Source organism: Cinclus cinclus, chromosome 26 (genome assembly GCF_963662255.1).
Source record: "Cinclus cinclus chromosome 26, bCinCin1.1, whole genome shotgun sequence".
Classification (NCBI taxonomy): domain Eukaryota; kingdom Metazoa; phylum Chordata; class Aves; order Passeriformes; family Cinclidae; genus Cinclus; species Cinclus cinclus.
This window is the reverse complement of record NC_085071.1, coordinates 6737547-6765177: the sequence shown is the minus strand read 5'-3', so window position 1 is coordinate 6765177 and position 27631 is coordinate 6737547. Positions and strand designations below refer to the sequence as shown.

At 49.5% G+C, this 27631-nt stretch overlaps 2 protein-coding genes across 3 annotated transcripts; both read right to left on the bottom strand.

Annotated features, from left to right (window-relative positions):
- Positions 1–8641: 8641 nt before the first annotated feature.
- Positions 8642–12308, bottom strand: HMGN2 (high mobility group nucleosomal binding domain 2). The gene is made up of 6 exons (XM_062509012.1): positions 11984–12308; positions 11269–11313; positions 10882–10911; positions 10280–10330; positions 9854–9949; positions 8642–9530 (listed from the first exon to the last, which is right to left on the bottom strand). Exons 1-6 carry the CDS (start codon positions 11996–11998, stop codon positions 9495–9497), a joined length of 273 nt encoding a protein of 90 aa, XP_062364996.1. The 5' UTR covers positions 11999–12308; the 3' UTR covers positions 8642–9494.
- DHDDS (dehydrodolichyl diphosphate synthase subunit) lies at positions 10288–23758 on the bottom strand. Of its 2 annotated transcripts, XM_062509005.1 has the most exons (13): positions 23712–23740; positions 22680–22758; positions 21723–21839; positions 21036–21178; positions 20288–20404; positions 20011–20112; positions 19238–19352; positions 18057–18164; positions 13270–15221; positions 12478–12626; positions 11269–11313; positions 10882–10911; positions 10288–10330 (listed from the first exon to the last, which is right to left on the bottom strand). In XM_062509005.1, exons 2-9 carry the CDS (start codon positions 22740–22742, stop codon positions 14985–14987), a joined length of 1002 nt encoding a protein of 333 aa, XP_062364989.1. In that variant the 5' UTR covers positions 22743–22758; positions 23712–23740; the 3' UTR covers positions 10288–10330; positions 10882–10911; positions 11269–11313; positions 12478–12626; positions 13270–14984. The 2 variants fall into 2 exon arrangements, with proteins under 2 accessions (XP_062364989.1, XP_062364988.1); XM_062509004.1 differs by having other exon boundaries at positions 12478–15221; positions 23712–23758.
- Between the last annotated feature and the right edge of the window lie 3873 nt (positions 23759–27631).

The window sequence follows — 27631 nt, the reverse complement described above, 5'->3', positions numbered from 1 at the left end:
TTTAGGTTTAAGAATTTGTAAATAAATGATGGGGCTTTTAAGTGGATACAAAAAGATACCCTTAGTTTTGTGCTGCTTCCAGAACACACAGGTCTCACTTTCTCCAGACAGGGGAGGGGAAAACAAAAGCACATTTCAACAGAATTCCAGTTCCAGGGAGAGGAAAATGTCATTGCAGGGTTTGTGGTCACGAGCTGACATCCTGCACCTGAACAAGTCTGGTCCTGCTGCACAGGAGACACACACAGTTACCTGCTCCTAATTACCCCATTCCAGAGCTTGGGATGCCATCATCCCACAGAAGAAATAAAGAAACCATCTTAGAATTGGAAACGAATTTCAGAAATCCTGATGAGACGCCCAAACACCACAGCAATCGATTTTCCCGAGGGGGAACCCCAAACTTTACTTCTGATTTCAGATCAATAAATGACTGGCAGCATTTCACTTCTCAGTCCCCTTCCTAAACAGAGGCCACTGCACACATCCAGCCTTGAAAAGCCACATCCCAATATAACCACAAAAATAAACTTCCAAAATATGAGAAATTGTCCTGGCCAGGAATATTTTAGCCTAATGACTGATTGTTTCAGGTAGGAAGGCATAACACAAACATGAGTTTTTTGGAGAGATGGGGAAAAGAGGTGCCTTTATCATTCAGGGAGGGAGAAACAGGTCTCTTCTAATACCAATTGCTTCTGTATTTTTTAAGTGCTTCAGGCAGTGCAGAGCACAGGTATGACTCAGTTGGCTTCAGGGACAGGTAGGAGATAAATCCAAAGAGTGCTCAATGGGCTCCTTGTTGGGAACTGAACAAAAGGCACAACAGCTTCAGTGATGGCAGAAACTCAATTCCCTGGAAAAAGAAAATCTATCTGTCCCTCATCAGCATCCCAAAAAGCCCCAAACAAACAGACTCTGGGCTTCGGGAGGTTTTTTGATTTTTGCAGCATTGCATGTGTCATAGCACACACAAAATGGGTCAGAAATGCAAGGCTGGTACTTTGGTTACTATTAAATTGCTCTTTCCTTCATGAGCAAGTATCAGGACTGTCCAGCTGGGCCTTTTCTGGCTGTCTTGGAGAGGCTTGGTGCATTTCTGGGAGCTTTACCAGGAGCCCTCACACCTCTGCTGCTGAGGGAGGATACACCTGATCCTCCATTAGAAAAATCCTCTTGCAGAATCATTTCTCAGTGCCTCTCCAGGCACTCCAAGCTCAGCCCAAAGGGTTTTCCATTAGCAGGCTCCAAATCCACCTGCCTAATTCCTGTGTGCTGCTCTCATTTCGCTGTCATACAGCAACACTGCTCAGAAAAGATAATCTCTAGCAATAAAATCAAGAACTTATTTTTATCTTTCTTCCTCTAAACTTAGTGTGCACCCTTGTGATGGCAGCCACATCCTTGTAGTGCTGTGGCTGTGCCTTTCCTCTGTCACAGTGCAGGGGTGGGGGTAGTGCTGCTCAGATGGTGATGTTTATCACTGGGGATTAAAGATCTTTTACAAAGAAATGTGTCCCCAAGTTCATGTCCCAGAATTCAAGGATGTCCCCTCTCACTTGCCTCTGCTCTGCTGTGTAGCCCCAGCCACTGAGTAAGAGCAATTTACAAAGTAAAAACTTGATTAATCACATATTTTGTCTCCCAACGGGTAGATAAAAGCTTCACAGGATGTTATTTTATGCCAAGAAAGATTTGGCCAGATGCAGTGAGCAGTTTACACAGCTACACCCCTGGAAGGTGGTTTGGATTTGCTGCTGACTTCAGTGACAGCAACACTGGGACTTGCATGGCAGGCAACAATTCCTTTCACCCTTTCCTCCCAACATGGTGTCAGAAATTGCTGGCCAGACCATCCCATTTTTCTATTTACAGTCTGTACAGAATCATTGCCCCCCTCAACCTAAGCAGCCTCTGCTGTGATATTGGAGATAAATGTCCTGTGGCAGTGGCCCAGCACAAGATAGCATGGAAAAAGGGTCAGTGTGTCAGAAATGGATAATAAATGACATCAGATGTGACATTATTTAACTCAAAACTCTTCTGTTGGATAGAAGGACTCTGAGATATGCTACAGTCCCTAAAACAGGATAAGAATCATAGTGCTATTAGCTGCTAACTCTCTGCAACACCAGGTACTTGTTGAAAAGGACTATTGATTAACAGAGAAGGAAAACAGGTTTTTTTGGCAGCTGTTTGCCAGTAGGAAGTTAATATGGGAGTTAATTGCCACCAGATAAATGTCCCTTCCACAAGATCACCAGCAGAAACTGTCACAGAAGGAGGATACAGGCATGGCTTTAAATACCATCACTATTCAGACAAAACCAGATGGGTTTAAATATCAGCACTATGGTCTTAGAAATCAATTTCTCAGTGAAGTGAAAGGATTAGGGTGGAAATCAAAGCAGCTCAAGAACAAGGCAAACCAGCCCACACAGAGTGTGAGTTACCCCTTATGGTCCTGCCCCAGCCAGGGGGAAAATGATTTTTCCTCCCAGTGCAAGATGGGGAGGGCTGTGAATGCCAAAATCCTGCAGAACCCTCGAGTGGGAGAGGTGGTGCTGAGGAACGATTCCCTCTGGTGAGGAGAGCCCGGCACTGCACAGGGAATCACACAAGGCAGCGGAGCAGGGCAACTACGGGAGAGCTGCTCAGCAGCACCAGGAAAACACAGCTCTGTCCTCACCTCTGCTCGTGCAACACCACCTGCTCACACATGGGTTCCGAGGAATCTGAATCCCAAAGCTTGCACTTCCCAGCGCTCGGAGCACAGGGCTGGGAGTGCTCACAGCCAGTCCCGGGCAGGGAGCATGTGACAAGGACCTTGGGCTGACATTGGGGACGTTTATCTCGAACAATCTGTTTGCTCCTGTGTGCAGGGCAGGCTCACAGGATGGGATATATCACCTAGCTGGGGCCAGAACATGTCAGTGCCAGCAGCGGGGGCTGCCAGCTCCACCTCTTCCAGGGGCAGGAGGGAAGGGTTTAGCAGCATTCCCTGGTTGGGCTAAACCAGGAATGGTTTTCACAGAATCCCAGAATTTCACAGATTCCCAGGTTTGGGTTGGGAGTGACCTTAAAGCTCATCCCATTCCACCCCCTGACATGGGCAGGCACACTTTCCACTTGTCCCAGGCTGATCCAAGCCCTGCCCAGCCTGGTCTTTTCTCCCCAGACATAACCCAGAAGCTGAAGGCTGGTTCATCCCTGCTTTGCTGATGGAAGCTGTTCACTGAGTTAATCACTAAACCAAACTCCCAACAATTCACTGCAAATGGGTGGAACCCTAGCCTGCTCATTTCCCTGATCACAGAACAATCACTGCAGGTTTGTTATCTGCAACTACCAGAGCATGGTGACAGGGCCTGTTCAATGGAGACTGAAAAAAATGTTCATGTTTTTCAACAAACTCAGATGTCCCTGAAACAGTTGGTTGCAACGTTTGCTACATCTTCCTGCCACAGCATTTACACTTGGGACTGGAACTCTGCCTCCTGCTTTTCCCCCTATAATTCTGGGTGTTCTGCCCACTTTATCCAATAAATCCCAAGAAATGCATAAATCCCTGCCCCAAGCAGGCAGTGAGAAATGAATAAGAGGAATGAGTTTGGCTTACGAGGAGCTCATCTTTCCGTTTTGCATCCATTTCAAGGAAGTGTCATGAGGGTGTCAAGTGCTTTCCCTGCAATCTCACCAGTTCTGGGAAACAGCCACTTCCTTCCCAGCTTTCAACACCATCCTTGGAAAAGATAAACATGGGAAGCATGTGTTAGGAGGAGATAACCCGACGACTAAGGCTTCTGGGAATGGGAAAGGTAAAGGAAAACCAGCAACTGGAGGCACTGCTTCAGCACAATACAGGTCACAGGGAGTCTAGGAGTCTTCAATACAATGAGGTAAAAGTTGCTGGCTGGCAAGGTGAGCCCAGAGTTTTGTAGCATCAGAAAAATCACTCTGGTTAGACTTCTAAGGAGATTAGCACAGATGTTACAATTCATTTTCCTAGATCTGGCTTGCAGAACAAAAGCACATACTCAAATAGTGGAATATAAAAGCAAAATGAAATAACACAAAAAGTACAGGAAATTTTTCAATAACTAAAGTATTATTTCTTTGAACATCACCACTCATTCTGTGATCTCAGGTTGAAGATTCAGCAAGTGTGATATAAGTAGTTTGTGCCAACAAGCCTAGAAGAGATCAGGCTTATAGGCTACCTATTTAAATCTGGGTTTAGGATAAAGTATCCCTTCCCAAGCTGAGGACAGATGAGATGGAGAGTGGCAGCTCTAGTTCTAGGCTCAGACTTTCAGGACATGTGCCACAGCAGCTGCAATAATGGCCTGAGGAGGAAAAGGAATGGTCGGGTGATTCTTAAAATAGAATATGGGAAGCTTAAGTGCAAAGGTTGGATATAACATGGATAAATTCCTCTGCAATGTCAGCTATGCCTGCAAAGCAACGAGGAATTGAGCAAAGTCATAACAAAAACTGGAAAGAGAGGCTCAGAGAGGGCTCACACTGCTCGAGTGAGTGGAGTTTGTCCAACGCTGATGCCTGAAGGTGGCAGAGGGTGGAGGTTGCTGGGGCAGCGCTGCTCCTGCCTACGGGAAGCAAGTAATGCTCATTAGACTGTGACAACCCGGGCTCCAGCCTCCCCAGGCTTGCCGAGCTGCTTTGGGAACTTACCTGCCACTTGTTGGCCTCCCAGCCCCATTCCGTGTTTCCTGGTACCACCGTGTGGCCGAGGGAAGGAACAGGCTGTTAATGACAGCGTGTTAATGAGCTAAACAGCCCGGCACAAATCCCTGCGTCCCCCGGGCTGTGGCAAGGAGGCACCACGAGGCTGCCAAATCCAACCTTCCCCTGCCAACGTACCTCTCAGATCCAGCTTACCTCTGATGGATATTTTTTGCAAAAGCAATTAATTCAGTATCAAGGGATTTTTTTCTCTGTGGGGCTTGGCAGCGCAGAAGTTAACTGGATCATGGTACGGCAGGGAAACCTGGGCACCTCCAACCAGGCTGCAGGCCAACAAAACCCATCCATCAAACACCCCCAGCACAGGAACAACCTCTGCTATTATCTCCAGAAAGAAGGAACTCATGAGAAAAGCTAACTTAATTGCCCAAGTTTACAATCAGTCCTCAGGCTAAACGCAGAACCCCTAATACAGGAATGTTCAGCTCTTGTGCTGAGGTGAGACTGAATTCCCTCAAGAAGCACCAAGATACCACTTCATCAGAATAAAAGCAAACAAAATCTGTCTGGGTAATGCTAAAATAGTAATCCAGAGGAACCAGATTAATAGTAATCTAATAGTAACTCCTCTCCAGGAGGACACTGCCACATACACCCACCTCTGCTGTGCAACCAACACGCTCGAGAGCAGGGGAGAACTGCTGCCTGCAGGGAAATTTGTTCAAAATCCAAAAGTAACCTCACTGGGGTAACTGAGTGAGAAAAAATTAGATCTATTATCAAATGTCTTTAGAAGGGGAAAAGTAGAAATTTCTTTGGGGGTTTATGTGTCCAGCAAAATGCAGAGAACTGTGGTACTTACTCCTGGGTCACACTGGGCTGCTCCTTCTACCTTCTCCATGTACTTTCTCCAGGCTGTTTTTTGTCCCTAAGGCAATGAAGTGTTCTTGTTTGGAGGCTTTAATGCATTTTAAAAGGTCTCACATTTAGGAAGTTTTCCCTGAAATGTTCTACTCCTGTTTCTTCTGCTACACCATAGATTTTCTAGCTCCTTTCATAATGAGATGGTTAAAATGCTGAAAAAAAAAGACAAAACAGATTTTAATAATGGGTGTTTAAAAAGCCCAGTCTTGCACATCAGAAATCTTCTAAAGCCAACTTACTAAAGATCTTTATTAGCCTCAATCAACTTTATTCAACCACAGCTCCCCCTGTGCCATCTCCTTCCCATCCCTTACAAATGATGGGCTCACTCTGTAAATTGTGAGTTTAACTCAAGCTCCATTTCATTTCCACCAACTGCAGGAGAAGGTGCCATTTCTCAGGAATTATAGTCAGCAATATTAGTCCCTGGGTATGGTATTACCATATCTGGGATGATTTAGGGACAATGAAATCCCTGTGCCATCAAGCTGTGTGATTCTTCTGACACAAATGATCCTGCAACTCAATATCCTCAGGATGCACTCACTGAATTCAGTCCATTTTCCTTCCTTGCTCCCTTTCAGCCCACCCGTGGCAGGGCTCAGGGATGGGAGCAGGATACTGTTGCTTCTTCCAAACAGAATTGAGCTCTGTGAAGGCAAAAGGAAAACTGCTGCAGGGGAAAAGAATTCTGGAACTCAAAACTCTTAACCCTAGGGCAGTGTACAGGGAGGAGCAGGGATGTGGGGAGTCCTCCTGACATGGCCCAGTTCACCTGTTCTCATGGCTTTTAGGCCAAGCCACTTCCAGTTTAACATAAACCCATGGCTGGGGGAAAGGTGATTCTGCAGGACATGGGCAAGTGATCACTGGCTGGCAACCTCCTCCCACCATTAGCTTCTGCTCAGTTTAATTGTCACTGCTTTGGGGGGAGTCCAGAGATTTTGCTCTGTAATTTATCAGTAATTTTACTGTTCTTAAAACCCCAGCAAAATCCTGAATATTGAGAAAATCTTCAGCCCTGTGCAGGACTTCGCCATTCTTTGCACTTCACCTATAAAGAAGCAAATAAATGACAACAGCAGTTTGGGCCTATTTCCCAGGTGGCTTGTGCTGAAATTAATAAATGGAAAAACAGTTTAGTGGCAGACCCCTAATAGTGCATGGATTTAACCCATACTGGTGCCCAGCTTCAAGGCCTGTTAGGGAGCACAGAACTCACTTGCCTTTCTGGTGCCAGTGGTGACTTTCTGGATGCTGGCTGTGATGTTTCTCAAAGCTTCAGCAGGACAAAGCCCTGCTGCTGCAAAGCCCACCCAGCAGAACAGCCTGTTAACTGCACCTAGGAGCACCAATCCCATTCCCAACAGATACACAAGAGACGATTTTCCATGTAAAATGATTACAATTTAGCAGAAAAATGTCTGCTCAGCCCCAGGCGTTCTGGCAGGCAGCAATGCAGATTTGTGGTGCCTCTAACCACGAACCAGGCACGGGCTGCAGCTCAGTGCCTGCTCCCCAGCTTTAATTTATACAGCTAATTAGTTGGATTTACTGGCTTCAGCATCCTTCACCCTCTATTTGCTTAAGGAGAAATAGATGAGCCCTGCCTGTTGAGTCAAGCCCAAAAGGCCAATAACTCCAGCAGTACAGGACACATCCAGTGGGAACCTCAGCTCTGAAAATATCCATTGCTTTCAGAGGAATTTAGGTGCAAACACCACTTAAAATCACTATTTCCATGCTTGGCTGGAGAAAACATCCTGCAAGGAACCACACAGGCCAGCACAGGCTGCTGGGGGGTGGAAAGATAGAGAAGTTAAGGAGTAACTTCTTCAACAAAGAGCAACCCTGAGATCCCCCTTCATTAGCAGCACTTTGTTTAATGACTGGGGGTGAAGAGGTCACTCAGCCACTGATAGACACAGGATGGCAACCCCTTCAAACCCAGTACCTTTGGAAGTATTTGTTCATTTGTAGATGCCCAGCAAGGTAAGACTCTACAAAAGCAAGGTAGGCTACTTCAAACTTTCTGATTTCAGAAGATTTAATTATTATTTTCCTTTCCGCAGCCACGTCCCATTGCCCAGCCGCTCCAGTGACTGCCCAGATTTAGTGGCTGTTTCTGGGTGGGGTTTAATGAAGATTAAATAAGATTATTCATCATGATTTCTTTTCTGTTAGACATACCAGCTGTGGGAACACATGATGGAGCAGTTCCTAGGGGTACATCCCAAACTGCCTTTTGTGCGTGCAGCCGCTCCCGAGCACTTCCAGCACTCCCGACATCGGAAATTTCTGCATGTGAAACTCTGCCCTGCTCGTTTTCACTGGATTCCCTCTGAAATCAGCACAGGTTGAAACAGGTCACTGAACTTAATCACAGACAGTGAAAGCCCAGGGAAAGCCAAGCAGAGATGGAAAAATTATTCCATCTGACAGTCACTGAAGGAGACGTTTACACAGGGGGGTTTGGGTTTGGCTCTGCTCTGGAGTCTAAGTAGCAATTATAAAAATGGTGCATTTCTACTCAAAAAAAATCTCATCTCCTGCTTAGTCACTACCCCAGCCAGGTCTGGATTCGATTAGCAGGAGCAACAATATTCAAGTTTAAGTGCAGAAATGTAACACATCATCAGTTTTATGGAACCGGTTCTGGTTTCACTCCCAAGGAAAGCTCACCAGAATTTACTTTTCTCTGCAGCAAGATCACTGTATTCCTCCCCATTTTGTACAGTGATAAATTTTAGAAAATATAGATAACTTATCTCAGTAGATTCACTTACATGCTCCATTTTCAGCCTCCAAGCAAGCCAAGGCTCTAAATACCTCCTGCAGTGATCTAGCCTTTTAGGCAAGGAAACCTCGCTCTTAGTAAGGGAATCTTGCTTTTCAGGTGTGAATTACAACAATTAATTATCTGAATGAAAACATAAACACAGACATGTACAAAGCAAATGTTCTTAAACCACATGAAGTGAACTAAAGGCAAGAGAAATTAGAGAGCACGAAGAACAGTCCAAGCCAAACCGTATCCAGCTTTATTAAAGGTACTTTTCATGAACAATCATGGTAATTTTAGGCAGGACATGGGCAACAATCTGCAACATTTTACAACAATTCTGTCGAACCCCCCTCCCTTTGTGGACTACTGAAATGGAGAAGTTGCTAAAAACTGTAACAATCTTCAGCTGACACTGGTAGAGGGTAAAGTTTAGAGTGAGGGTGGACACGTCCACATCCGCAGGTTGTCTGACAACTGCACAAACCCACCCTGACTTTGAGAGGAAAAGAAAATGTAAAGGCAGGTTTCTGTATCTGAGGATCCACAATAGAAAAGAGGAAGTGCAGCTCCTTTTTGAGCCAGTATATCCCAGACTGGACACCAGAAATCCAGAGCATCCGACTGTGGAGTGAGCGTGGTACATCCCAAAATGCCAGTTCTGCTGTGGTTTGGAGTGACGGGCTCTGGGTGAACAGGGAGACACCAAAGGAGAACTGATGGCATTGGGATTTGGAGCAGGCAACAGCACCTTGGGAGCTTTGATGTTCACTTGGACATAACTGACACGCAGAATGGGGGAAACACTTCTTCCTCCCTGCAGGAAGGGCCCTTCTTCCAAAAACTGGGGGACTGGCAAAAGCTTTTCTTATTAAAATTTAGGTTTTGAGAAATAGACTAAATGACATTTGTCCCCACTGCCCCCCACCCCACCCCAGAACACAACAATGAAGCGGTCTGTGTGCTAACAACATAGCTTAAAAAAAAGTAAACCAAAATTCTGCATTGTTATAAAACTTGATAAAAAATAGTATTTCAAACTGTACAGTCACCAGAAGTACACAGTTATCAAAAATTCACACGTTTACTTGGCTTCACCAGCACCTTCAGCTTTCTGTGCCTGAAAAGGAAAAGGGGAACAAGTCAATACATTAAAAAATGGACACTCATTTTTCTATATAGCAAAACCCTGAGCAGAACAAATCCTCTCCGGGCTGCACAGCTCTGACTTTTAATAAAGTTAAATTTAACATCTATGATACCGTAAGGCACAACTTAGAAGCTGCTTTGTGAACTTCACAGAAGAGCAGTAACTTCCATGTAGCAACATCCCGTGGCACAACCTTAACTCTTTACCATCACCCTCATCCGTGCTGTGCAAGACCTGTCCTGGTGTGAGAGGGAAAGGAATCAGTCCTGCTGCATGACAGGCTGCTGGGATACCTGGTCTGTTTTGGCATCTCCATTTTCTGCAGGGTTGTTTCCCTCCTTGCCAGCTTCAGCTTTTCCCTTCTTCCCCTTGGGCACCTTCTCGCTCTTCTGTAAATGCAAGGCAAGATTTGCTGTCAGATCCCAGCAGCCAGACCTGAGCCACAGCCCCTGAGTGAGGGGTGCTGGCCCCAAAGAACACAGCACACCAATATTTGTTTGTTAAGGGATTAACAGCAAGTGTGAAGACTTCACTTGGGTATTTTTTATGCAAATTCTGTAAAATCTGCAAGTTTTCAGTTCAGCTTTGTGCAGTGATGATGCAGCTCCATTTCCTTGCTGCACAGATGTTAACCCAAGGTTTGTTAGTTGTTATTATTGCCAGGCAATACCAAACCTCACCAACCATTTAGCTTTCCAAACAGCCCTGATCCAACTCACCTTTGGAGCTGCTTTTTTAGGTTTGGGCTCTGGCTTTGGAGGAGCTGGCTTCTGCAAGGGAGAGAAAACCTGTGTTAGAGACTCAAGGAATGGTTTGGCTTGGGAGGACCTTAAAACCCCTCCAGTGCCACCACTGCCATGGCAGGGACACCTTCCACTTCCACACTTCCACCTTCCAGGCTGCCTCAAACACTGTCTAACCTGGCGTTGGGCACTGCCAGGGATCCAGGGCCTGCCCACCCTCACAGCCAGGAATTCCTTCCCCATATCCCAGTCCTCTGGCAGTGGGAAGCCATTCCCCCTTGTCCTGGCGCTCCAGGCCCTTGTGACAAATCCTGCTCCAGAGAAACTACCCTTTTTTTTTTTTTTTTTTTGTAAACATTCAGGCCAAATAGCTTAGTTTTAGGAAAGCAAATCAAAACATTTAAGACTGCAGCAGTTATTTGGTTTGTCCATTATTTTACCACTCCCATAGCACCACACAATGGGGCAGGTCCTTAAGGCAGGAACTTAATTTTCACCTCCAGCTCTGACAGGCATTTGCACACCCAGTGTGTAAAACCAAGTGTTGTGACATCTCTGTCTAGCAAGAGGATACTCACAGCAGATAACCTCGCTGATCTCCGCTGTGGCTGTTGGAAAAGGAGAACAGCTCTATTGAAATGACATGGAATACAACTCTCAAAAACTCACAAACTTGCTTTCTCCCCAAAGCAACAAACCCCCAGAAATTATGCTTATAGTTTTTAGATTAAGGTGGTAGTTCCCTTTTTCTGTGTTCTCAAGAAATATGAGGCCATACCGTTGAAATTACTAATAGCTAATGACAATTAAGTAGATTTTTCATAGTTAAAAAATAGTCAAGACTTTGAAAAGTCAGAATCAATTGATACCAAGCCTCTCCCCTACTCCCGAGTTATTGTGATGACGTTAAACGTCATCTTCCAACAGAAACACTTGATCCAACTTTCTCAAAAGACTGAACTTACCTCATCCTTAACTTTGGCCTTATCGCCCTTGGTCTCTCCTTCAGCCTGGGGACACAGACACAGATTGTAGGGACAAGTGATGGAGAGGATTCTCAGTCCCCAGCCGTTATTTGACACCCCCCCCACCCCCCCCCAATCTCACGGGGAACATCCTCATCCCAATCCCGGCGGGTACCGGCTCCTCCCCGCGGGGCCGGGGATGCTGGGGCACAACCCCGCACCGACGCAGCCCAGGCGGGGCGGGAGCCTCCGCCGCCTCCCCGGGCTGTGTGCGGGGTTCGTGCGGGTTTGTCGCTGTCCCCTCAGGGCAGCCCCCTCTGTCCCCTCCCCTCCCGCCCCCACCGTTTTGGCGGCAAAGCTCCGCCGCCGCTTCCCGCCCTTTCCCGCCCCACACCGGCGCTCCCCTCCCCCCCCTCCCCTCACACCGACCTCCCGCCAAAACCAACCGGTTCGGACCGGCGGGGACCGCCGGCCCCCTCCCCCCCACTCGGCCCTCGCCGGTAACGGGCCCCGCGCCGCCCCCATCCCCGGTGAGGCCTCGCTCCTCCGTTACCGCCCCGAAAGCGGGGATGGAACGCGTAGTCCCGCCCCCCCTCCCATAGGCGGCTCCGTGAGGGAGGAGCGGGGGGGGGAGGGAAGACACAGCGTGAGGGGGGAGAGGACAGCGGGAATGGGGGGGGGGGGGGGGGGGGGGGGGGGCAGCAGCTGCACGTACCTTTCTCTTCGGCATGGCTCCGTGTGTGTGTGTATGTGTGTATGTGTGAGGGAGAGCGGAGCGCGCTGGGCGGCGTGAGGGGGCGGAGGGAGGCCGGGGGTGGGGTAGCCGGGAGCGCTGGGGGGTCTGCGGGCGCGGTGCGGAGCGAAGCGGTGCGCGGGGCTGGAGCCGGCGGGCTGCGCTGCTCCCGACCCCACTAATTGGAATCGGGTGTTTATAAAGTTTTATATAGAGCCGGACGCGGCCCAACCGGTTCCAGCCGGATCCCCGCCGCCCCGCGCGCCCATTGGCCCGCGGGGGTCACGTGGGGTGGGGCCAAGGCGGGGATTTTTTGGGGGGGGGGGGGGGCGGCGCGCGCGCCATTTCACCCCCCCCCCCCCCCCTCCCCGTGCGCGCGCGCGGGAAACCCGCCGGGGGTTGGGGGGGGAATGGGGGGAAAATGTGAAAATTTGGGATGTGAAAGGAAAAGGGGACCCCCCCCCCCCCGCTCCCACCAGCGATCCCGCGCGCAGGTGAGCGGAGCTGTTCGTTCAGCACTCCCCGCGCCGGGAGGGGCTCCCGGGGGAGCCACGCAGAGCCCTTTTCCCTGGAAAAACGGGGGGGATCAGGAGAGCTGTATCCGAAAGAGGAGACGGCGGCAGTGCTGGAAGGAGAAAAAAAAAAATGTTAAAAATGCGATAATGTGATGTTAAATCGATTCACACAGGTGGCCTGCTGCTTGTGCCGAGTAACTGGGGAAGTTGGGCTCCAAGAGGGGACATTGCTCTCACCTGGCACAGCCACAGCCCAGGGACTACAAACCCAACTCAAGATCTTCGTCACCACCTCACTCTGCCCCAAACTCTTCACTTCTGAGTTGGATTTCACTCAGATAAACGCTCCAAGGAACAACCTTTCCCCCCTTCCCTGCCCAGGTACACTCAGGCTTTTTCAGACCTCAGCTGCACAATTTTCCAGCCATGCTGATTTCTCCCATCTTCAACCCGTAAAAATTAGTGATGGAGGTTCAGTTCTTACTGACACAAGCCTGTGGCTCTGCTCCCACAGATTCACTGCTCAAACTCTTGACTTTGCCCAGGTAATTCATCTCCCCCCTCTAACAAAGGAAGCCTCATAGGGGAAATAACTGGAATAACTGATGCAGGTGAACTGTACAAAGTCAGGTAACAGGAACCTCTTGCCACTGCTTGAAGGACTCTTCCTCCTTCCCTACTCCAGCAATGCCTTCTATAAAATGGATTAAAACTTTCCATACAAGTATTTTATAAACCAGATCCTTCACTTACCTCACCTGCAACAGGACCAGTACTTGGTCACCTGTACAGTCATAACACAATGGAAAACATTTTTTTTTTTTTCTTAAGACACAAAAGCATTTTTTTGAGTAGGAGACACCCCATGAGAGCCTGGCAAAGCAGACTGGAGAGTACACAGTTTCCACAGTTTCCTGAAACATGGAGAAAACAAAATACAGCAAAAGAAACTTAAAATCAACAGATCTCAGCATATTTTTATCCAAATTCTGTTTGTAACTCACACAAGAGGTGGTACCTGCACACAGCTTCACTTGGGCAGGCTTTGGGGTGTCAGCAAACTGCTCACACTACACTGTAAAAACAACCTTCAAACCATTCCCAGGCTAAGAGGAATCACATGAGGAGTCTGTCAGAGATTAAATATTATTATATTAAACCTGGATTCCAGCTTCATCACACCTTAAAATAAGCAGCTCTACATACTTTTAAACATTCAGGTTATTTTTTAAATAACTTTGGTATGAATATACTTTATTCCCAGTTTGACTACACAGTTCTTCTCTTCACAATCACAGGCCAAGTGCTCAGTGTGCAGCACTTACAAGGCTTTTAAATCTGCATTTTGTGGTTTTCACCTGGAGGTAAGAAGAAAGACTTCAAACCCAGCAACAGCTGGTACTGCCACACGTGTTTTTGCATCAGGAGCAAAAACCAAGACTTTTCAGGTATTTTGATCATGGGGACGGAAACCAGGAGGAAACAGAGATGGAAACAATCTTGGAAACCAGCTTGTCCATCTCCTTGCCAATGGAAAACTAAGAACAAGTAACACTCCACAGCTGCTCTGGCCAAACAGCCCTTCTGAACCATTCTGGCTGGGGTCAGAGGTTGGTTTTGGCTACTGTATTGCTGAATTACACCCACCCTCATTCCCGGGAACTCCCTCAGAGGGTTTGCCATATGGTAGCCACCAACTCGTTTAGCCAGCTTCCTTTCCTTCCTGAGAAGGTTCATTCCCAGCCAATCCTTTTTCCTGCCTGCAGGTCAGAGTGGTCCAACACCAGCACCTTCTGCACCTGTTTTTTCCCCACAGACACTGCTCAGGAGAGATCTCAGAATCTGCTGAAGCTTTGGAGCAGCCTTTTTTTTTTTTTTTTTTTCTTCTTTACAGCAAGGCTGGGAACCCTTCCTTTGGCTCTCTGGAAACCAGGAGTCGATACTTCCAACCCAGCAGTCAGGTGGGGAAAAGACAAGATGTTCTCCCTGAGTAGGCAGTGGGGAATGTCCCTGACACCAGGAACAATCCTCCCCTGCAGAAAGCAGGGCTCTCTTGATGGGACAGCAGAGGACATGTCAACAGAAGATTCCCTACTGCAAAGCCATGGAGAGAACCTGAGCCCAGACTAATTTAACAGGACTGGTTTGGCTGGGCCAGCTCAGGAGAAACCAGAGAACTGGAGGAGGCTCACTGCAGTTAACTTCTCGTCACCGGAACACCTGGCCTGTCAAGGACCCAGCAGGGTGCAGGTATCTGTCCCCAGGGCTGGGAGGTGACACAGGACGGCTCCACCTTCCTCAGCAGCAGCATCACAGCCCTGGAGAGTTCACAGCAGCCATCCCTGCCCCGGGCAGGGCCATCGGGATGGGACAGGAGGTCCTGGAGCCACCCCGGGTGCCCAGGGCGGTCCCTGTGGGCAGCAGCTGCTCCCTCTGAACACCGTGTTCCCCAGAGCCCAGCACCTGTGTCATGCAGACACTGGACACAATCTCTCAAAGAAGTCTGCTCTCTTGTGCTCCAGGGCCTGCAGGAAGCCCTGGATCCTCTCCTCCCTCAGGGCCGTGCATTTCTGCAGCAGCGTCCGTCGGCGCCGCGCGTCCCCGTGCGACGAGCTCCCTTCCTGCTGCAGCTTCTTGCTCACGTAAGCCTGGTCCCTCTCCAGCTGCTGTCGCCTCCTCTCCTCCAGGTAGGAGTCTCTGGCCTTCTGCAGTGAAAACAGCAAGTGTTAGCAGCTTCCCAAGGCTCTCAGCTCACCTGTGGTACAGGGGGAGGACAAGCAGCCTCTGCCTGGCCATCCATCTGCAGGGGCACTCAAGGCTGGCTCTTGAGGCAGCCAGCTTGACTGGCTACAAAAAATACAGGGATATCCTTCTGGGCCTTCCCTTCAAGATTCGACTCTGCTCAGAGCATTAACTCCTAGTTAGAGCAGATAAAAGTCAGGATGGATTTTTGGGAAAACCCTCAGGTATTGGAATCAGAGAGGAACAGCTACATAACTTTTGAAGCCCACACATGCACACTCTAATCCTCACCAGTGTTATCACAGCATTTTTGATCCTATTCCCCTGGCTGATGAAAGATTTTAGGGGATTCCAAACCATGACTTACAGAGCAATTCTTTGAGATGATCCAGTACTGAGCTCATTAGCTTTAAAACAAAAGCAGGAATTAGCTCAGCATTCCCAAATTTCTGTGATCTAAGAGTGTACTGGCTTGAGAAACAGCAGGAACAAGGCAAAGGCAGCAGCCATCCCTGTCTACCTTTCAAGTATTTGAAATATTTTGTTGTAGAACATCACTTTTAGATTTCTCCTTATTGCACATGTCCTGGCCTGCAGCTTCCAACAGCAAAAACACATCAGCAGGCAGGAATATTAAGGTTCTATTTTTAAAAACTGGTCACTGTGACATAAACTGACACACACACACTTGGGAAGTGCTGGTCTTTCAAACAAGCAAGAAGAATAATTACTCTAATGAGAGCCTGACTCACTCATCCCCACACTTTTTCTGAGCCCAAGGCAGCTATGGCTCTGGAAATTAGCTTTTGTTGTGCTGGGAATGTGAACAGAAATATCCCCAGCCCCAGCAAACCCAGTGAATGGATGCACTCCAGGGCCGAGTTGAACTGCAAGGACCATCAGCCTGTTGAGCAGAAGATTTCCACCCTCAAGTGCAATTCTGTTTATTGTCAACAAAAGCCCAGCACAGCACTGCAGGGGCAGCTGCCCAGCCAACACCTGCAGTCCTTCCTGAGATCTACCAGGTACCAAAAGCAGGGTCTAGCTGATCCTGGGACTCCATGCTGAGCAACAGACTGGGAAATACAATGGCAGCCATTAAAAGTGATGCTGTTTGAGCTGATAGAAGGAGAATATCTTTTACCCAATACCTCAGAATCAAGGGGGGTTTCTGTACCTTGTCACCCCATCCATCCAGCTGTGCATCCACATCCCAAAAGCAGCAGCACATTCCCAAAGCACACACAGCTGCTGTGAAACATCCTGGCTCCTCAGCAATTCCCCCCCAGCTCCACCATCCTCACTGACAGCAACCCTTCCACCAAGAGAATTTGCTTTGTGAGCTCTTCTGGATTTCAAAATCACCTATTTTAAATTTAGAAAGACCAGGTCCTAAATCTCAGTTCCTCTGAGGGTGAAGTCCTCCCTTTGCACAATTGTGAAGGCTCCCTAGAAAAAAAAGGGCAGCCTCAGACACTGCAAAGTGGCTCTTACAGGGAGAAAACTGACCAGAGAACAAATCTGGACAATGAGAAACCTTGATAATAGCATGGCATGAACACATCCAGCCACCAACCAGAACTAAGAAAAGATGAGAATAGCTGGGAACAGAAGCTGCATTTGTTGTCTGTCAGAAGCCAGCACCAGGAGCAAAGTCAGAACAGTGACCTTACTGTTCCAGACAGAGGCCAAGCTCATGGCAATGACAAACACTACTGCCTTTTTTGCTTCCCTCTTCATGCAGAAGGTGAACTGCCATTAGTTGTACTAATACAATGAATTGCTGGTAGGAAAAGGGCAGGCTTGGGCCAGAAACAGGAACAAAAGAGGTTAAGGACATGGAGAGTTTGGATGCTGCCAGACTGGCTGCACTTGATTAAATTCAGCCATAACCACAACTGGCTATAATCTCTTTGACAACTCTCAGGGGTGAGCGAGGTCCCTGAAGGTAGAAAAGGGCAATGTAAAGCCTGTCTTTAAAAAGAGGACCCAAATAATGAAGGAACAGACACATTCAGCAGCAAAATCTGGTGGAGATCAAGAGGTGCTTCTGCCAGTCACTGCTCTCTCTGTGTCACGAGCTGCTGCTCCCCACAGTGCTCCATCAAGAGCTCCAGCTCCCACACTTACAACAGCCAAATTACTATCTCACTACTGAATTGACCAGCTGTACCAGAACCAGGTGAGGGACAGCTCACAGATCTAAAAGGAGAGGAACAATGTCAGTGAGCAATAGGGACAATCCCTTCAGCAGGTACATGTGGACCCACCTGAATGAGGACACTTGTCCACAGACTCACAGCTCAGGCAGCCTCATTTCAGCTCCCAGAGAGGAAACCCTAAACCCCTTTGTTACAACCCTAAAAACAACAGTGGGGTTAGAGGAAGAGTCTGTCAGTAACTCCCTGCCCCAGCGTGAAGGCAGCACGTGCCCACAGCACTGCTGAAGTGTCTGAGTTGAACTGGCAGATCCCACCCTGTGGCAGACCAGGAGTGCTCCCTTGGTGTGTGAGCTCTGGGACAGATGCTCCAGCTGCTGGAAAGAGCTATGAGTAACAGAGACAGTGCTGAGTTTGGATATTTTTGGGTCCTGTTGAAAGCACAGGAGTCTGGCCACACACCAAAACCTTGTAACAAGCCACAGGGGTACAGGAGGAGCAACATATGATTTGCTACTGAAACAAAATCTTAACTAACAACCACTGCTCCCACTTTGCAGCCTCTCTCTCACCTGATCTGCAGCTGCTGTGCAGGTAACACATGGGGTTGGACTTTCCACTTCCCCAAGGCTCCCTTACCTGCAAAGCACTGTGGTTCATCTGGAACTGAAGGATAGCTTCACATAAGTTCCAAAAGGAATATTCTGGCCACAAGACTGATTGAAACACCAGGCATGAATGGGATGTCTGCAGAAAGCAAGATCACCAACAATTTAATCACTGAGCAAGAGAAAACATCATTAAGATGCTGGGCAAATGATGCCACTTTCCCCACAAAGGTTTTACCTAGGCTGTGTTATCAGATTCCACTTAAAGTGAGGTAAAAACCAGCTAGGAGAGTCTGAAACTGCACAGAGTAGAGTCTTTCCAATTACTTTTTAATGCTGGGACATCCACTCCTGCAAAGGCATCAGCAGAATTCTTTCTAATGCTGTGTTGGTCTTCAGAGAGGTATTTTTAACAGCTTAAGCATCACAGACTTATAAAAAACCTAAAATAGCAACACTGGAGTACCAAAGGCAAAGGGAATAACAGTTGAACTGAGGATCAGGACACGACATTTAAGCCATTCTTCAAATGACATCTCATGATATTCCTTACTGCCCACTCATGGCATTTAAACTGCTTAATGAAGCCAAGAGTTGTAGTGCACTGAAGATATCCTTGAGCTGGATGATGAAAGATTTCAAGTCAAAACCTATTTTTGCCACCAAGTTCCTCACAGTTTCAGGTAAATATGTTCTTATGCTGACTGCTAAAACAATCCAACATTTAACAGGATCCCTGTACCACTGAAAGGAGCAAGCAAAGTCTTATTTCATAGCATCAACGCCCACCCAGGGTATAGGTGTGCCCAAAAACAGGGGGAGGAGAGGGGATGCCTTGGTAGGTAAGCACAGCTCAGGCCAGACAACTTCTGAGAACTTGACAATTAAGCAATTTGGAATGGTAACATTTGATGTGGTTGCCTAAAGGCAGTTGGGTTTTGGCACTCCACTCAAATGCTCTCTACAAACAAGTAATTATCTAAAGGTGAGGAGAAGAACAAAAGGATGAGAATTAATGATTTTAGGCAAACACAGATCTGCAAGAAACAGGTTGTTCAGAGGTGCCCCAGCACTCAGTCCATCCTGGAAACAACCTAACCCCAGCAGAAGGAGTTTCAGAGGTCTCGCATCTGCTTGCACCTGGAGTCAGTGGAACACCAGCACTCTCTGAGGTAAAGATGGAATATGCCAAGGAGAAAACAGAGACTTTACCTGCCAGAGCAGGAAATCACTGAGGCGAACCTCTCCAGAGGTTCTTATCAGCAGGTCTGGGTCAGGGGAGTTGTTGGTGTACAGACATTTATCCAGCAGCGACTCAGACACGTCACTAAAAGACAGACACGGTTTATGAGACCCCTTTTCTGACCTGATGGACGTAGCACACACCAGAATTAAGGGGTTTTATGTAAACTCAGGGCTGCAAATTAAAACTGGGTAGTGGAGCTGAACTGCAGCCAGCCATCAGCTTCCTTCTGACAGACACTGCTGTCTGCTCCACAGGCTATTCCAAGTGCTGTTTCAGCCCCCAGAGCATCCCACTCCATGCTCTTTGAAACATAACACAGTGGTAGAAGCAGACTGTGAGGGCTTCCATCTGGAGCAGGGAGCAGAGTGAAACTATTCCTTCTCCTTCAGGGTGGAGGAACAGTGCAGCATTCATGATTCATCTGTTGTTTGACCTCATAACTAAGACTGTCAGCCAAGCAGCCAATTGTTGTGGCATAAAATCTGCCTTCACATTTAAACTAACTTAAGACACAGACCTAATTTCTCTTCTGTCTTGGTTGTGTATCTATCACCATGGCAACTGAAATAATAAAAGCCAAACATTGCATAGTAACTTTAAGTAATTTGTTCCAGTCACACTGGTTTAATGAGATCTATTTTAAAGCCACTTGGCTTCTGAGAGGTTTCTCATGCAGTGTGAGTGGTAAGACAGGCAGGATTCATCCAAAAGCCTCACAGAGAAAGCCAAGAGTTATTACCTGGGTTCCAGCAGGCCTTGTTCCACCCCCCAGGCCATCTCCCTGACAGCATTGCTGATCTCATGCCTCGATGTGTATGCAAAGCAGACATTCAGAAAGCACCTGCAAAGTGGAAAAGATGTGAAAGGCTCATCCTGGGAAGGTCCAGCAGATGACAGTGATGTGTGCTTGTAGGACCAAGAAGTAAAAAAGAGGTGTAGCATGTCTGACAAGTCCCAGCCCTCAGGAAGAGGAGGAAGATGTGAGCTATCAGCTCCTTAAACTGAGTGTCACTTACTTGTTGTAGTTCCTGGTTGCCAGCACAGCTTGGGCAATCAGCTCCTGGATATCCACAGGCAGGAGGGGCAGATCCCCGAGGACACGGATGCACACCCCATGCTTCTTCAGGTTCTCCCTGCACCCAACCAGAGTGGGGACCACAGAAAACACATCAGTCTCCACTGCACAAGTGCCAACATCCACCCACAGCTTCAGCAAAACTGGGAACTGGAGAAAGGCAAAACCACCAAATGGTTTTCAGGTGTGCAAAACTAGCTGAGATTTGATCACCCCAAACCATTCCATCAAGGCACAGTGATCATTCCCCACACCAGTTCCTGAGGTACAGACATAACCAAAGGACCAGGAAATTATCACAGCTTAGGCAATTAGGCATCCCTGTCTCTGGAAGCTTAGAATACAACCATAGGGTCTGGGCACCTCTAACCAAAAATTAAGACAGAGCTCTGATATTTCATGAAAACAACATCTGGCATGCTGTGTCTCTGTGCTGTGTTTATCTGCAAGCTGTCTTTGTCCCCATGGTTTGGATGGCACAGCTGTCACAAATCTGATGTGCAGGGGGAGTGTAGTGTGCATGCACAGAGCTCTACACTCCACCCAGGCAGGCACAGTCCTGCCAATCTCTGACTGGAGGCAGGTTTGGCTCTCTTCAATCCATTCTCGCAGCTTGTAACATCCCTGCAATTCATGCAATTCCCTGCTCCAGTTCCACCCTGTGGAACACAGACATGGGGGACTCTTACTGCTCCTCCAGGAGGCGGCTGAACTTCTGTCTGGCCAGGTCCATGAGCCCATCCACCTCCTCCTTGGAGCGTTTGAAGTTCTCAATGCTGAAGGCATAAACTGTCACCTCTCGAATGCCCAGGTTCAAGCACCACCGCAAGGTCTGCAAGAAGACAGAATGTAACAATCGGCTCAGCGAGACACAACTTCACTGTGTAAAACCTTCCTGTGGCTCCCCACGAGGCCAAGGCTGGGTCAAAAGAAACAGCTATCCAAAATATGGAACCCCTAGATGGGAATTTCAGATTCACTCCAAAGAACAGGAGGAAAATATCACTACCTGAGGATGAGAATCCATCATGGGGGACTCATCCTGCCAGGAAAATCACCACTGGTTTGTAAATTATATAATAATCTACCCTTCAAAACCTTCGCAAAGAAAGTCAACCTGTTTCACAGAAATAAAAGCCTTGATATCTGGAAGGTAGATATTTTAATTGAGTGCAAAATAGAAGATAAAACAGCTGAACAGAACAACTCTGCAAGATAACACAGAGAGGAAGGAGCTGAAGTTGTGGATCCTGACAACAGACGTCTGCTCGAAGCACAGGCCTGACTCCAGTGAAGAGAAGGAACACAGGATGCCACTCCAGCAGCAAACCCAGCTCAAACTTCCACCCCACAAAGGCAGAAAACATCCTCCCCACCTGTGCCAGCTTATCAAAGCCTTGGGAATGTCCCTGCTGTCTCTCCACATGACACTTCTGGGCGTAGCGGCGATTGCCATCCATGATGAAGGCAACGTGCTTGGGCATGGGACCTGCCTGAAAAACAGGGAGAAGCACAGGAGACCAGCAGGTGAGCAGGCCTGTGCACCACAGGGAGCTCAGCCCCTGTTCCCAGCAGCCCTGCGTGCTCCCAGGAGTGCAGTGCCACCCCTCAGCACGAAACCTGCACCTGCAAGGAGCAGGGTGCTCCTTTCCTCTTTGGCAAGCCCAGTTTAGGGTGTCCAAATAAACAGCTCAGTGCTGACAATTGCCTAAACTGAAAAGCAGCTTTGGCCTCCGCATTTCTCTCATGACAGAGAGCTGCAGTGCTCAGGAGCTCTCAGTCCCTGCAGCCATGGAGGAGGGCACACAGGGGTTCGTGCTGCATTTTTCATTTCAGAGTTCAAGAGCCTTTTCACAGACACAGTTAACTTGAGAGAAAAGAAGAAAAGGCCATAAGGACTTCCCCCACAATGAAGAGTGTTCCTTTCCACTGACCTCACTGGGCCTCACAAGGGCAGCACCATCAGTCTGAAGCCTGAGCAAGGAGAGAATTTTCCTGGAACTGGTGAGTTTTCATTCCAATACCCAGTTTCATTCCTTAAACTCCCAACGTGAGGATCTCTGTTCTCTCCCTCCTTCCCATGCCCTGCCTTCATCAGCAAGGCCACAAATCCTTTTTGGCAAGCACTGCCTGAAGCCTTGCTCATTTGCAAGGCTAAGCCTAAGTAATCTCCCACCCTGGGATGCAGTTTAGGGCTGCAGATCCAGTGCCAGCACTGAATGTACCCTTGCCAACAACACTCCCTTTCCAGAGCACTGCAGCCACAGAGACAGTTCCACCCTGAAGAACCTGCCAGCTCTTCACCACAAAATCCACCCAAATTCATCCCTTACCTTAATGATGTTGGCACAGAACCTCTCTATGATGGTCAGCTCGCCCTCTCTGATCCACGACATTTTTTACTGAGAGCTCCTTTTCGTTTTGAAAGGGAAAATGAAAATAAAGGGGTTAAAGGTGATTGTTTGAGCTCAAAGCAAACAAAGCACCTGGGAAAAATCAGCTCTGAGTTGCTGCTCTGGAGCCCTTTACACTGTTTGTGGGAGCTCTTTGGTAAGCAGGCAGTGGGGAAGCTCAGAAACGGGCTCTGGAATTTTCCAGCTGTGTCATCAGAGTGGATTCTGCACCAGCTGGTGCAAGGAAAACCATCCCTGAGTCCTCCAGCCTAAAGGACTGGTTCGTACCCATGGTCTGAGTGCCACCAGCACAAACAGCCCAGACCCAAGTGCCTAGATTTCATCCCACCACCCAGGGGCAGCAGCAGATCGAGTTACACCGACCAGCTCATTCTCCGTGTGGGCTTTCTGTGCCTCCTCCCTCGGGCACGGATCCCAACCCACAGCTGCAGCCACAGAGCATTAAGGCAAGGAACTGCTGGACCTCGGGCTGCTCCCACAGCTCCTAACGCACCGCTGGCACGGCCCGGGCTGAGCACACCCAGGCCATCGCTGGCTGCCAAAGGGCAGATAACAGCGATCAGCCCTTCACGCGCGGTTTCACACCGCCACCCTAAAGAACGACCTTTACACCGGGCCGCAAACCCGGGTACGGCAGGCAGGGCCCCGCTCGCTCCCCGGGCTGGGCGGGCACAGCCGGGAGGCTCCAGCCCCCGGGACCCCGTCCCGCCGCCGACAGCGAGCGGAGCCGGCGGAGAGCGGGACTCGCTCCCACACCCTGCGGTTACCCCGCAGCCCGCCCGGGCCCTCCCACGCACGCTGGGAACGGGACGTCCCTTGGGCCTCCGCCGGCTCCGTGAGGGGAGGGACACGGCGGAAAGACACACACCCCGCCCGCAACGCCCCCGCCATGCCCGGTAAACCCCGGCTCACCCCGGCGCCCACCCCGGCTCTCCCGCCCGGTCCCGGTACCTGCCCCGGCGGCGCCGCCTCAGCCTCCGCCAGAGGGTGACGTGCCCTTCCGCTTACGTCACAAGGCGGCGCCCACGGGGGGGCGCGCGACGGCGGGGGCGGGGCCACGCATGCGGGGAGAGCTCTGAGGGGAGGGGAAGATGGCGGGGGGGGGGCGGGCAGTGTGAGGGGAGGGGGAGACGATGAGGGACGGGACCCAGGGAATGGCTTCAAAAGGATACAGAGCAGGGATAGATTGGTAAGAAATTGTCCCCTTGTGAGAGTGGGCAGGCCCTGGCACAGGGTGCCCACAGAAGCTGTGGCTGCCCCTGGATCTCTGAAGCGTCCAGGTTGGACGGAGCTTGGAGCAGCCAAGGGAAGGTGTCCCTGGCCATGGCAGGAGTGGAATTATTGGATGGGATTTAATGTCCCTTCCACCCAAAGCAGCGTGTGTTTCTGTGACAGGGCTGGAGCACTTCGGGGGGCAGTAGGGGGAGGTGGGGTGTGCCCTGGTACCCTCCATTTGGGGTCTGGGCTCCTCAAAACAAAAGTAACTGCACACAGAACATCACCAGCAGCCATTGCCCGTGGTCTTTATTATTTTTTTTTCCAGAAAAGAAAAAAAGCCCCACATTTTACATAGTTGGTACAAAAAGAAAAATAAAATGAACACGGGGGGAAAACCTGCAGCAGCAGGAACTGAGGATGTCGCCGCAGGAACTCCAAGAAATGTCTTTGGGAAGCGTGAGTAACTCACCCTAAGCCCCCCCCACACACACAGGCACCCCAGCTATCTCCCCCTCCCACCCACTCCATCAAACTTCACGGCTTTGACACGAACGCTTTGGTTGCTAGCAGTAAACATGGATTACATTCTTCAGTCTCCTCGTGGAGATTTTTGGGACTCAAGGCTTTCGCCCCAGGGCAGACACCCCCCTCCTGAGGGGCATCTTTTGTTTTATTTCTTATACATTCAAACATTCCCGTGTCACAGCAGGACCCTGAGCGTGCCCCATCCTCCCCGACTGTCCCCTCATGCATAGTGCCCGTGGGCAGGGTGGGCCATGATGCAGCAATTTAGTTAATTATTGTCAACACAAGGGAAGAACCACAACGGCCAAAGCAAGGAGATGCGAATCAATCCCATCTCCTGCAGTGTGGCTTCCCACCACTGATAAAAATCCCTGTTTTCTTAGATCCCAGCACCCCGGGGGAAAGCTGAGTGATTCCCTGTTTGCTTCAGCCCAGGGCAGGGATGGTTACAGAGCTCCCACCTGGCAGCTTTGTGTGGGAGAGCAGATCCATCTCCCTGCTTTGTAACTTATTAGATGCTTTGGATTTTTTTTCTTTTTTTCTTTTTTTTTTTCCCTCTTATTTTTGTAAACAATAATCGAGAATACTGAGAGAAAGTGGAAAGATTTAAAGAGGCATTTACACACACTAAGACATCTGGCAGAGAAATCACCAAACCATTAAAGTGGGAGTGGGGGGGGAAGGTCCTACACGATTCTTGAGGACAGGCAGGGATGAGGGGTCAGAAACAGGGATGAGGGGACAAAGACATGGATGGGGGACAGCACAGAGATGGGGGGACAGACACAGGGATTGGGGACAGGGATGAGGGGCAGACACAGGGATGAGGGGGGCAGCAGTTTCCCTGGCACAGCCGAGGTGCTGGGGGGAGGCCAAGAGCCCCCTCCCCAAGGCTCTATTGCATTTACCCCGTCAGACTAAAGCTGTTTTCCTGAAGCAGTTTTGTACAGACCCCGTTGCTAGTTGAGAACTAAAAGTCCTTCCCCCTTCTCCCAAGAAGACACCACCACCTCACCCTAAACTACTGGAGCAGGGCAGGGAGCAGCTGGGGGCTGCTCTCCATCCCCCTCAATGCCCACATGCTGGGGGTCACTGGGCTCCAGCAACCTCAGCGATTCCCCCCAGAGTCCCCCATTCCTGGGATGGAGTGGGTGCCCCTGTCTGATCCAGCCCTGCCCCACACCTAAACCTATTGCTACTAAAAACCAGCAGGAAATGTGCCCATGGCCAGATGCCCTCCCTGGGAAGGCTCCAGCCACTCCCTGGGCAGCAAGAGGAATGTTCATACCCTAAAACCTGGGATCCAGGGTTTCCCCCAGCCATGGTGAGTCAGCATTTGAGGGGAGTCAGGAAGGAGAAAAAGATGGAGCAGTTGCAGCTCCCTTGGACTTGGACCCAGGTCCCCCATCCCAGGAGGTCATGGACAGCCAGCCCTGAGCTCAAGGCTGAGGAAGGGCAGGGATTGAGGGTAACCCTCTCTGTCTCCCAACATTCCCTGGTCACTGTGTGCTCCTCCTCTGTCCCTCTGGATGGGGCTGGGACCCCCATCCTGACCCCCAGGCACACAGCACCAGCCTGCTGGGAGCCTGTGTGACCTCCCAGCCCATGGGCAGCAGGACTCAGGCACGGGGTGCACTGGAGTGTTCCCATCGGGTGTGAGAGTAAACAGGAGAGAGAAACAGGACAGTCCTCAAAAGCCACCAGGCTGGGAGAAATTCAGGAGCTGAGGGACCCAAGACAGGCTCTAGCACGTGTTCCCTGCCCATGGCACTGCCTGGCTTCTCCATCCCCACACATGGATCCACAGTCCCAAATGCCTCCATCAGTGCATGGGGAAGGGAAAGAGACCACTAAAATACAGTTCAAAAGAAAACAAATCCCAAACACACCAAAAAACACATTGGGAAAGCTCGACAACATGTCAGCCCACCTAGCAAACATCCAGTGAGGTAGATCTACACTTCCAATACAAGCTTCATAATTTCTTTGTGCTGTTAGAAAAAACCCTCCTCTCTGTCCAGCACTGGGCTACAGAGGCATTTTATCCCTGAGATTGCTTGAATACCTGAGAATAAGTTGCAGGAATTATGTCCTTTCTCTCCTTTTTTTTTTTCCTTTTCTTAAAGATTAAAATATACAAAAATACAAAACCAGAATATTTATATTAAAAAAAAATAAAAAGAACGACAAACCCAAAACGAAGACGACAAACAAACCCAAAGATACGTCATTCACGCACGTCCTAGTGCAGCTTTCACTTGGCCTTGGCTTCGGCACGGCTGGGGGGGGCTCCCCGGGAGAAAAGGGGGGGTCCACCGGGGCCAATAAATAAAGGCAAGACTTGGGAAGGGCTGTGGGGAGGGGGGACAGCAGCCACAAACCCGGGACAGCTTCATCCCCTGTCCCTGGGGAGGCTCAGCCCCAGAGGCAGCGTGGCGTGGACAGGAGGAGCAGAGCTGTTTCCCCAGCTCCACGTTCTGGAGGCTGGGAGAAGCCTGGGAGGGGAAGAGCTGGCTGTATAAAGCACCTCGTGCTTTCTGGGCTGACACTTGGGGAGGATTAGAGGAAATAAAGTGGTTTTCCTTTGACTTGCTCTCCCCCAGGCTGCAGCTTGCAGCACACGAGCAGGTGCTGTTAGTCCAGCCCTGAGCTGATCCATTTCCTCCCAGACTGAGCCCAAATCTGGGCTCTGCTGCTGGCAGCAATGGAGCAATGCTGGCAAAACCATAAATGCTCACACCTCCCTGAAAGTGAGAAGCCCCGAGGAGCAGAGGGACCCACGGGACCGGCCCATGGGCATGTCCCTGGTGCTCCACAGGCAGCCTTTCCCTTTCCCTTTCCCTTTCCCTTTCCCTTTCCCTCCTGGCTCCCTGCAGCTCAGCCAGCCCGTGCTGCAGCCTGGCTGAAGCTCAGGAGAACAAGGAGCCATGAGCTCCTCCTGGGATGCTGCCTCTCTGCTCCTCCTCCCCAAGACACGACTGCCTGGTTTAACTTAGGAAAAGAATAAAGATTAATCAAATATCTGTGGGATTTTTAGCGGGATGAAGTGTGTTGGGTGCTGCCTTCCCCTGCCTGTTCTGGAACAAGCCATCCTGATGCTAACAGGTCTTTTCCCAGCCTGGGCACGG

What these genes read in the sequence shown, in the direction of transcription:
- HMGN2 (XM_062509012.1), bottom strand. An exon ending in AGGCCAAAGTTAAGGATGAG is followed by an intron (nt 10,912 to 11,268) that starts GTAAGTTCAGTC and finishes CTTTTCCAACAG; the next exon opens with CCACAGCGGAGATCAGCGAG. An exon ending in CTAAAAAAGCAGCTCCAAAG is followed by an intron (nt 9,950 to 10,279) that starts GTGAGTTGGATC and finishes TTGCATTTACAG; the next exon opens with AAGAGCGAGAAGGTGCCCAA.
- DHDDS (XM_062509004.1), bottom strand. Translation starts at nt 22,742, where the DNA reads ATGTCGTGGATCAGAGAGGGCGAGCTGACCATCATAGAGAGGTTCTGT. An exon ending in CAAGGCCTGCTGGAACCCAG is followed by an intron (nt 19,353 to 20,010) that starts GTAATAACTCTT and finishes TCTGTCTTTTAG; the next exon opens with TGACGTGTCTGAGTCGCTGC. An exon ending in TGAACCACAGTGCTTTGCAG is followed by an intron (nt 15,222 to 18,056) that starts GTAAGGGAGCCT and finishes TTTTCACTGCAG; the next exon opens with AAGGCCAGAGACTCCTACCT.